Here is a 10,701-nt window from a genome sequence, read left to right as displayed (position 1 = left end):
GTTACAACAGGACCATTTTATAAAACAAAATGCATTTTTCTTCTAGAGACATATCTAGGGGTTAAAACACTTCCTCTTTATAATCCCCATGAAGCAGTCTTTTGCTGATGAGGATTAAGGCAACATCCACAAGTACCCTGAAGTTTTTGTTTGGAAATACAAACAGGAGAGGTAACTGAACTTCCATCCACTGCTTCCATAGACAGGAGTCCTATGCAGAAATCCTCCTCCGATAGCACGTGGAGTAGCAATTCAGAAAAATCTGATTTGTGATTTAAAGCATCTGTGAAGTTCCACACAAACTTTTTCCCCAAACATTCCAAGACCATTCCCTTCTTTGCTGGCCAAACACTATTCAGGAACTCATGGATAGTAAGATAATATCGTCAAGAGGTGAAGTAACACATGCAGCTTTCTTATTCATTAAAATTTAAATAGGACTGGGAGGGGAAAAAAACCCAGCATGCTAGACATTAAAATTATCTTATTTCATTAAGGCACTAAAGTAGTTACTTTACATATTAAAGCCATACATCATAACTTGATAATAAGGTATCTAAAGGATATTATTTCTGTTTGAAAAGTATTGATTTAAAATACAAACTGTGTACATTTCTTTTGAAAGGTTTTTATTATATAACTATTGGTGTTATTGTAGTACACTTTTTTGTTAAGATCTTATATGGACAGTGATTTTTGTTTTGATTGCCTATCAAGAATTCATCATTAATACAGGCTAACAATGGGAGGTCCTGGGACTGAGAAGCTCCATGGAGGAAAGTTTTAAGATCGCTCAACACTTCAAAGTTATGGGGACATTAAGCTGTGCTCTGTGATATTGCAAGACTTGAATGGATGTATGAAAAAGATTCAAATACCTTCTCAGAGGTACCAAGAAAATATGCAAGTCAAACAGAAGAAAATCGTTGTGACCCTAAGAAAGGCAGTATGTTTCTACCTAACCTCTGTCACTCTCTCCCTGTCCTCCCCACTGCCCTCATGCACACTTTTCTGGGTTTTTTTCCCCTCTTTGCCTCTTTTTCTGTTAAAGAAAATATATCCTTTTTTTCCCCACACCAACATTTAACCTCGTTTCGTTTTAATCATGTGTTTTGAGTATATTTTGAACCTTCAAAGCTCTTTCCGTTTGATATATAGACTTCATTTTCTTTGCTCTTCTGGGTTTAAACCGCATCATAGCAACCTGGAACACGATTTTGATATAGCATCAGCTAAAACCCAAAATATTTCAAATTGTAGAGCATGTCAGTGGGTTGTTATATGTAGGGAAAAAATACAGATAATAAACTATTCAAAATACTGTACTGCAAATTCTAGGCATAAGCAAAAGCTTTACAGCCTGCAGCAAACCCTGTTTTTTGGTTACATTAAGAATAAAATCCCCAAACTCCTCAGACTCTGTTACGTCCTCATGAAGAAGGGGGAAGTGGCTGGTTTGTCGTGCAGCTCTCTCTGAAAAAGCCAAATTTAGACTTCGAGGTGTAACCCACGGGGGTGGAGAGGGAGCTTGTAGGAAGCAGCTTCAGCTGCCTCAAGGCTTCCCCTGCCCACAGCTCCCGTTCTCCCGCCTCGCAATCCTCCACGCTGTGCAGGAGCAGCGTCTCTCTCCACGGGGTGCAGAGAGCGGCACCGCTGCACGGAGAAGCCGCAGATGGAGCTCTTGTTCCCGAGAGGCCGGGAAGCAGGAGTGTCCCACGGAGCGCCCCCGTGCCGGGCCTGCCGCCCCTCTCCCACTCCCGGGCGGGCCGGTTCTCCCGCGGGAAGCGCCCCGGCATCCCGCCCGGCCCCGGCCGCTCTCGGCCGCCCCGCCCCGCTCAGGGCCCGCCGGGCCCGGGCGTGGAGCGGCGCGGAGGGGCGGGGACGGAGCCGCTCCTCCCGCCGGCTGAGGGAGCTGCGGGGCTGCCGCGGCGCGGCGGGAAGCGGCGGGAGCGGGGCGGCCCCGCTGCAGGTACCGAGCGGGAGAGCACCCCACACACCCGGCGGGTGGGTGCAGGGAGCGCAGCGCATCCCTCGCTGCCCGGCGCTGAGCGGGACGGGACGCGCTTGAGGCAGCGCCCGCCCGGCCGCCCTCAAAACTTGCCGTACTGGAGGCGGCTGGAGCGGGAGGGCCGGGCAAGGGGCTGCGGCAGCCGCCTGCACGGCGAGGGAAGCGAGAGCCGCCCGGCTTCGCCTCTCGCACTACCGGGAAGAGCGCTCCGCCTCTCCCCGCCCAGCCCGGCGGGAGGGCGGCACCGGCTGGCGGGGGCGGGCCGGGCCGGCTTGGCGGGAGCCGTCCCTGAGGGCGGGGGGCTCGGCCCGGCCGCGGTGCCTGGCGCGGTCCCGGTGCCGGGCTGGGCGGGCGGAGGTGCCGCCCTGACGAGGTTTCCCTGCCCGAGCTGAGGAGCCGCGCCCCGCCCCGCCTCGCCTGGCTCCTCGATGGGCTTTTCCTAGGGAAAGACAAAGTTTCCCGCGCGGCCGTAGCGGGAAGCGCGGCCGTGACCGCCTCCGGCGCCCTGCCCTCCCCGCGCAGCGAGGGACACCATGGTGCTGAGCGCGGAGCAGGTGAGCCTCATCGGGCAGGTGTTCGAGTCCTACGTGCTGGAGCACCACAGGGACGAAATCCTGGCCATCCTGAGGGAGCCGGACGACCAGGCGCACTACCCGGTCGTCGTCGACGCCTTGACGCTCTTTGAGACCAACATGGAGATCTGGGAGTACTTCAACGCCTTCCCCAGCCAGGTGCTCCCGGTTTTCGACAGCGCGCTGCGCCGGGCCGCGCTGGCAGCGCTGCAGGAGAGCGCGGAGCCCGCAGAGCTCAGCCTCAAGCAGAACCTCCACGCCAGGGTCTCGGGTGAGTGGCGGGGCGGGGGCTGCAGAGAGCTGCGCTTCGCAGCCAGGACTGCCAGCCTTTCTTCGCTCTTCAGGGAAGCTGCCAAAATTTCCTTGCTCTGTAACAAGCTATTGGGGCGCCGTGGAATGAGCAAGTTTAGTTCTTGCCGTTGCAGTGTTTGAAGCAGAGGGAATCCTTAGTGTTTATTGAGCTGCAAACACGTGGATGGGTGTAGACCAACTCCCAAAGAAAAGCTGTGGCCATCCCCGCTGGCCTGCGTGTCTCTCACTGGTCAGGGCTTACACTAAAGCCTTTCCAGGGCAAAGACTCCTCAAAGCAACAGCTGGTCTTACATTATTTCTTTTAGACAGAAGGTGTAGAGAAAAAAAAAAGGAGAAAGAAAAAAGGAGAAAAAAGTTTTAGAGAAAGATAAATAGTTCTGAAGTTTTACTGCAGGTTGACTTCCCTGCTGTGCCAGTTGGCTCTCAGTCCTTTTTGGCTCCAGCCATCTTCCAGAAGAGGCAAAGTCTAAATTTTGAGTTGTCTTGTAACAATTTCATCCAAAACTGTTGAATTTTATGCTTAACTGTTATAAAATTGATTGTCATAAAATTGGAGGGAACTGTTGGAAGGCGTGATCAATAATGGAGGATTCAGTAAAGTTTTCACTGCCAGATGATACATCCTTATTCCTTATTATTGGGAGATTTTTAGTAGCTTTGAGGTTTGGTAAATGTGGAGTGCAGGTTCTGGGATTGAAATGTCTTTTTTGCCTGTTGTGGGAAACTGGGTCAGCAGTGGCACCATCCCTTCTGGTCATTTCTGATCACAACAATTTGGAGCAACAGTCTGCAAAGCCAAGAGCTGGCAGCCTGTATTTCCCTCCCCTGCCCTGTTGTGGAGTAGCGTATGATCATTCAGTCTTTTGGCAGCTTGAATTTGGATAAATCAGTTGTTAAATAGGCCTGTGTTTCATTCCAGTGAGTTTCCATAAAAATTGAATTGTAATGACAATGCATACATCAGAAGTACATTTAGCCTGTGGTGCTGAGGAGCTTGTACACAGCTGCTGAGTATGTGAGGTAAAAGGATGGCCTCTTGTGGTAAAATTTGACCTCAGGCACCTTCCTGTACCTATGAAAGCAGGAATCAGGTAAAACCTTCCTCCTAGTGTTCTGAGATGCATTTACATCATTCAGGGCTCCAGCATGAAAAAAGACTCCAGGTGTGATTATTTGGAAAGCTGCTAGGAAGTATTAGAAGGAATACAGCAAGGAGGGATGACCTCTGCATGGGTAGTGGTGTCTTTAAGATGTTTCTTTTCCTCTTGTCAGCCTCCTGCTGGAGCTGATCATTCCTCCCACAGTGATGTTTTGTCTAAATATTCCCTTATCAACCTCTGGCAAAATTAGCCCCCTTGATCAAATAGTTTTAGCAAATCTGACTGATCATTTAGTAGAAGAATTCAGTCAGCAGACTCACAGATAATTCCATCCATAAGCTGGAGAGAAGTTGGTGAAGAAGAGGGGAAGTTATCCTTGAGAGGTCCAGCTGGATCAAAATAACATCCGTCCACAGAATTTGGTTAATGTTCTGTACCACCGAAAGGCTCACTGCAGAAGAAACAAAAGAAATAACCTACATTTTCTGTAGCCTTTTTTCCACCCGAATTTTCCCATGATACTGTTACCTTTTAAGTGAGTGCTGATTATCTTCAGGATACTCATCCTGGAGTCCCATTCCCATGTCAGATAAGGAAGGAATGAGAACGTGGTGCACTGTTCTTGGTGGGAGCAGCAGGCAACTACCCTGAGTGTGGGTGATGGTATCTGTGTGTCAGGCTTGGAATTAAGTGAGGAGAAGTGATTTTGCATATACCACATATAAGAAACAATCTCAACACCTTCTACCAATATGGACAGGGCATCTTGGGGTTCAAAAAAGGATGGAAGGAGTGTGGGTATGCAGTAATTAATAATGGATGATCGCCCTGAGTTCACTGAAGAAAGTAAAAGTTCTTTATCTGAATTTCAGCATTGCAGGGATTTGGTTGTATAGCTTCTACTTTTTGCTACATATCAATTAAATTATTTTTCCTTATTTATCATTAGCCTGAGCACCACTGTGTTTGTTACTGAAGGCCAAGCTGCTTCTGATGTTTTTAATAGTTTTTTTGTGACTAATACAGTAAAGTTGATTCAAAGAGGCACATACTCAATTAAAGAATTTGTCAAGCAGTCTAGTATGATCAGAATGAAGGCTCTTTTTGTCACATTTAGACTCTTGTCTCTTCAAAATTCACAGAGATGATCATCATATATCCTGACAACAGTGCTGCAGCTCTCTCTAGTGTAAGAAGTGATGCATTTTGCAAAGCTTTTCAGGGGTAGCAATACTGAAGTAAGAAAAAAAAAAGCCAAAACAGGTGGAGAAATAACGGATTTTTTTCCCCTGAACTGATTAGAAATGCAAATCTGTGGTAGAATGAAAATTTCAACAGGCTCGGTAGAACATTTAAATAGCTTTATTAGAGTCAAACAGAAAAAATTGTTTGCAGTTCTACAAAATACTTCATCCTGATTATTTAATTCTACTTTTTCTACTTTATTCTCATTCCTTTTAAAATTAGTTCAATGGTTAAAAATATTTTCTTTCAATAAAAGCGGAAGGTCAAGTGTTGCTTAAAAGCATCAAACTGGAATGTTTCTGCATGTCTGAAATAAGGAATTTGGGTTTGAATAATACTGAAATAAATATTACTTCTTTTTTTTTTTCAACCAAAGTCACTGAGAAGATTTGACCTAAATGCACAAATAGTTTTGGTCCCCTTAGAAACATTATTTCCTAGCAGATTTGTAGTTTTACATCTCTGTAGAAAATATTTCAAAATATTTTGGAAGTAAAGATAAGAAATTAAGTTTATAATTATTCGTATCTTGTAGTCCATTACTAATTTCTGAGTAGGCAATATTTTGCTCAGGTGAGCATTTCAAGACCATTTACTTTTATAAAGACTTAGTAAGTTGTTGAGATTAATCTTCCTGAGGATTTCAGCCACTCTGGTGCCAAGTGATGGGTGATCACTGGAGCAGGATCAGCACACGACTGAACTGGCTGCTGGGCTGGAATTAAGGGAGAGCAAGTGGAAAGTGTCCTGTCACTATGCATTTGAATAGACAAGTGACTTTGCTTTGGCTGTGTTCGTAACCCCTTTACATTCTTTTTATGCTATCTTCCTTGTGCTCGAGGTTTGCTGGTATGCAGTGTGGATTTAAGGTCAAATGCTCTCCAACTATGAGTTTGCCTGGACTTGAGAATTCACACAATATTCACACAGCTACACCTGTTTACCTGTGGGAATAACATTGGTCCACAATTAAGTAGCATAACTAAAAAATTGCCATTCAGATAAACCAATTGTAGAATAAATGGCATCTGCAAAAAGAACATCTGAATTAATAGATATGAGAACATCAGGATCTGTTTCCATGAATGGAAATTGTTCATGACTATTCACCCCTTGGCAAGAGTGGGAGAGTAAACTGGCAGCGTTTTCAGCTAGTGCTCAGTGTCTGATGATTTTCACCATCTGAGGACAGTGAATCAGATTTATGGTACAACAGATGAATAGTTGAATCATGTTTATGAAACACTAATAACAATGGCTGCTGTTTATGTGTCTGGCATGTTTTCTAGTATTTTTGTTTAATTGCATTGTAAGTCCTTGTTTGATAAGCATAGCCTTATGCTGCACTTATTTCTGTCTAACAGGTTTGCCTGTTTGCCCAGAGCTGACTCGAGAGCACATTCCTAAATCCAAGGATGTGGGGCACTTTTTGTCTGTTACTGGGACTGTCATACGTACCAGCTCGGTGAAGGTTTTGGAGTTTGAGCGGAGTTACATCTGCAACAAGTGCAAGCACGTGTTTGCTGTCAAGGCTGACTTTGAGCAGTACTATGCATTCTGTCGTCCAGCAGCCTGTCTCAACGAAGAAGGCTGCAACTCAACCAAGTTCATGTGTCTCTCTGGAACTACCTCTTCTCCCACCTGCTGCAGGGACTATCAAGAAATCAAAATTCAGGAACAGGTAAGGAAAAAAAATCCCCGTAGATAAAAGGGGAAGGTATTACAGTATAGATGTCTACTGTTTAAAACAAATGCCAGAGACGACTGAAAGAAGCCAGATAACCCATTGGTCAGAGATTTCCTGTCAAAGAGTTAAAAATTAAGCCAACATGTAGACCATACTTCTGTTACTGGGTAATTCCATTAGATATTGTGCAAAACAACAGCAGTAAGGGAATAGATGAAATTTCCATAGATGAAATTCCATTCCATGTTGAATCCCTGTGACACCAAGTGTGCATTTTTTCTCTAAGCACTTCCTGTGCATGATGCTGATGTTCAACACTGGTTCTGAGCACTAAAGCTAGCCCAGTGTTGGCAGGGCCAGCTGTAGCTGTGCAGTGTGGTCAGTACATGGTGTCTGCAAGTGTTCTTCCCTTCAGTCAATATGGAACTCAACAATTATTGCAAATGTGATCCTTAGAGAACCTGCATACAGAATTTGCATTTGTTTTTGGATGGTAACCCTGGGTGGAAGTAAAGACAAGGTGGAGGAGAAATGTATGAAATTAGAAATTAAGATCTTAAAATTTCAGAATACCAAAAAACGTAAAGGAATAAACTTTCTAGGAAATAAGTCCTATATTGCATGAACATATAATGATTGTTTCTGACATATGGGAAATCTCTATAACTTAGATTTTGTTATACTGTATGACACACAGATCTCACTGGTAGGAAGAATTTTCAGCAACATGGGCTTGTTAAAAACAGTAAAGTTAAACTAAGAGTGAATTTCCCTTATGTTTCCTACTGAGCTCTGCAAATAACTGTGCATGTGCCATCAGTACTGACAGTGATGTGAACTGCCTGTGGCCATTTAGATAATACACAAGGGTGAATTAACCTTCCTAGGCACCAGAGTGAATGCATTTAGAATTCTGGCATGTATGACCTGGGCTGCAGAATGAAAAGGTACTTCTGACTGTTGTTCTTGTGCAGTGGATACTCTCAAAACTATTGCAAGCTCTGAGTGTAAACGGAAAGATTGTTGGAAATGAACTGTGACAAGATTGCACAGACTTTGCCCTGGAGAAAAGAAAAGAATTACGGGAGTTAGTGGCACATTTGTCAATATGTATTTGGGTTTTCCTGGTTTTGATTTAATCCTTGACACCTAGGTGTAAACTTAATCTCAAACTGTCAAGACATGGTTAAATACCAGGAAAATACAGAGAATATTCACTCAGTGTCTAATTCAGCAAAGCATTATCTAACCCATGCACATGCTTCAGTACCCAAAGTCAACTTTACGTATTAAAGAAGTACCTAGTAATAACTCAAACTATAATAAATTTTTTTAAAAAATTGGTCTTTCAAATAATCTTTTAGTGAGCTTTCTTCAACAAGATATTGAAATCACACAGGATCTCCCAACACTGAGCACCTTCTTCCAATTTAATACTCAATCCCATTTCCTTTAATATCAGCATTAAACTTTCATTGTTAAGTTCAGGGCAGCATTGGCATTCTTACTGTAAGTTTTGTGGTAAAAAGCAAGACTGACCTCAGTTCCAGGAAAGGACCACAGGCTAGAGCAGCTGTAAATTAAAGGCTTTTGAAAGGTGCAGTTCTTAAGAAGTGCTTTTCCTTTCCATCCTCTAGGTTCAGAGGCTGTCTGTTGGAAGCATCCCTCGTTGCATGGTGGTTGTTCTGGAAGATGACTTGGTGGACAGTTGCAAATCTGGTGAGGATATAGCATGAATTACCTATGTCTGTACCCACAAGCATTTTTAGTTTTCCATTTGAGATGAACCTCTGTCAGGTGGCTGTCAGTGCCGGGGGCTCCTCGAATGAGGTGTGTTTGTCTGTCACGTTGCTGTTTCAGGCTGAATGTTAGCGTGGCAGCTGATGACCATTCCAGAAAATGTCATGCACCCCCCATGTTGGGTTACATCTTGACTGTTTGACAGATCAGTTTCAATAAGTAATGTCTTGTGACATACAGAAAGTACATTAAACCTTGTTAGTGTAGAACACCAAACCTCCCCAGGAGATTGGATCACACAGCATGAGATGCCCCTCCATAGATTTGGAGAGCCAGGAAACCTGACTTCCTGTCTAAGGAGTACTGAAGGTACAAAAAGCTACTTGGCATTCAAAGAAGAAGCTTGTTGGCAGGAGGATGCATGGAGAGTGGACTAAAAATTCTCAGAAAGTACAAGCACAAATTAATTTCTTGTGGAAATGTGCCTTTCTCAGAAGAATGCTCTACTCGGAATGTTAACAAATGATTCCGGGGTTCATCACAAAGGTTACGGAAGCCAAACAAGCTTTGACTAATTCTTGTTTTGTATAATCAATCTAATTGAAAGACCTTTTACAGTTTACCAGGAATTCCTCTCTTCTAAAAAAGGAAACAAGCAGAGGTTTATCTTTAAGAATTCACCTCCCTTAAACAGAAGTGGACAGACATAACAACTTCCTACCACAGACTTAAGCAACCTACCTTATCTTTGTTTTATACTTCCAGTAAGTGCAGGAGGTTTTGCTTTTTGTTGTTACATTTTTTTAACTTTGTTAACTGTAACACAGAATCTAGATCATGTTGTTGTGCATTACAATTGTGCTGAAGTGTCTGCATGTTTCAAGTCAGATGTTATTTTACTATTTTTTGTTGTTACCTCTAGGAGATGACATCACAGTGTATGGAGTGGTAATGCAAAGGTGGAAACCTTTCCACGAGGGTGCACGCTGTGACTTGGAGCTTGTTTTAAAAGCCAACTATGTTAAAGTGAACAACGAGCAGCTAGCAGGGGTTGTAATTGATGAAGAAGTTCGCAAGGAATTTGAAGACTTCTGGGAAAGGCATAGGAATGATCCCTTAGCAGGTTAGTGGCTGAAAGCTTTTAAATAGGACTCTTGATTGGGTAGAGATAAAATCAGGAGTGAAAATACAGTGACTGAACACCTTTTCCCTCCATTATCCTATCTCACCACCCATTTTTCAAGAATATATTTTTTCACAAGAATACAAAATTCTTACTTTAATATTACTGGGGTAGGGGTGAAAGAAAGTACCAAACCTACTGCATTGATCTTCATCCTCTGAGCTTTCTATTGAAGTCTTTTTTGGAACATTTATCAATCAAGAAATTGAATGTAAATAATGTAAATATAAGAGAAAAAAAAAAAGTTTTATAATCCAGAAAGAAGAAGCATGCTTCTCAGAAGAAATAGTGTGGACCAGATCTGCCTTTAGTCAGCACAGCTGTTGCTTCTGGGGTGAGAGAGCTGACACACTGTCTCTGCATCCCAAGTGAAGCTCTGAATCTTTACCATAGGGATTAGCACATCCCATCTCTAACACATCTCTGGGATGCCTAGGTCCTTGAGTTAGGTGCAGGGGAGCCTTCCAATTCACGATGGCTTCCAGAACAGTCAGTGTTCAGGATGCTGGCTCCTAAACTTACCATGGTCCACAGTCAGCCAACTTGGAATTACCAGTAGTTCTGTCTGGAACTCTGTCCCTCTCCATAATCTGAGTGCCTTCTACTCAACTCTGCAGAAGCTCAATGGACACTTTAGGGTCTCCATCACTGAACTTTTATGAGGCTGACAGTCTGTTTAGTAAAACCCTGGAAAAGGCTTAGTCTTTCTTCTTTAAAGACAAACAGGAGGAAAAACAGGTGGGAACCTCCCTTAAATGAGCCTGCTCACAATAAGAAAGTGTAGATCCTGTCAATGTTAAAGATTCTTCAGAACTGCATTTCCTGGAAAGCAATTTAATTGCTAGCTTCCTGCT

General features: G+C 43.7%; 1 protein-coding gene and 1 long non-coding RNA gene across 4 annotated transcripts in view; one reads left to right on the top strand and one right to left on the bottom strand.

Annotated features, from left to right (window-relative positions):
* Positions 1-2,403: 2,403 nt before the first annotated feature.
* Positions 2,404-10,701, top strand: part of MCM9 (minichromosome maintenance 9 homologous recombination repair factor) — a 51,935-nt gene continuing 43,637 nt past the window's right edge. For all 3 annotated transcript variants that reach the window (XR_010358632.1, XR_010358633.1, XM_064413009.1), the window contains exons 1-4: positions 2,404-2,851; positions 6,602-6,918; positions 8,562-8,643; positions 9,587-9,787. Coding sequence is in view for 1 of the 3 variants with exons in the window: in XM_064413009.1 (XP_064269079.1) it covers positions 2,542-2,851; positions 6,602-6,918; positions 8,562-8,643; positions 9,587-9,787 (910 nt within the window). In the remaining 2 variants the exon portion in view is untranslated. The remainder of the gene's footprint in view (positions 2,852-6,601; positions 6,919-8,561; positions 8,644-9,586; positions 9,788-10,701) is intronic.
* LOC135296567 (uncharacterized) lies at positions 5,337-9,592 on the bottom strand. The gene is made up of 2 exons (XR_010358641.1): positions 9,406-9,592; positions 5,337-8,640 (listed from the first exon to the last, which is right to left on the bottom strand). It is a non-coding gene; the product is annotated as an uncharacterized LOC135296567 (long non-coding RNA).

The sequence above is a fragment of the Passer domesticus genome, chromosome 3 (assembly GCF_036417665.1).
Source record: "Passer domesticus isolate bPasDom1 chromosome 3, bPasDom1.hap1, whole genome shotgun sequence".
Classification (NCBI taxonomy): domain Eukaryota; kingdom Metazoa; phylum Chordata; class Aves; order Passeriformes; family Passeridae; genus Passer; species Passer domesticus.
The sequence above is the reverse complement of the archived record's forward strand: the minus strand, read 5'-3'. Positions and strand labels throughout refer to the sequence as shown.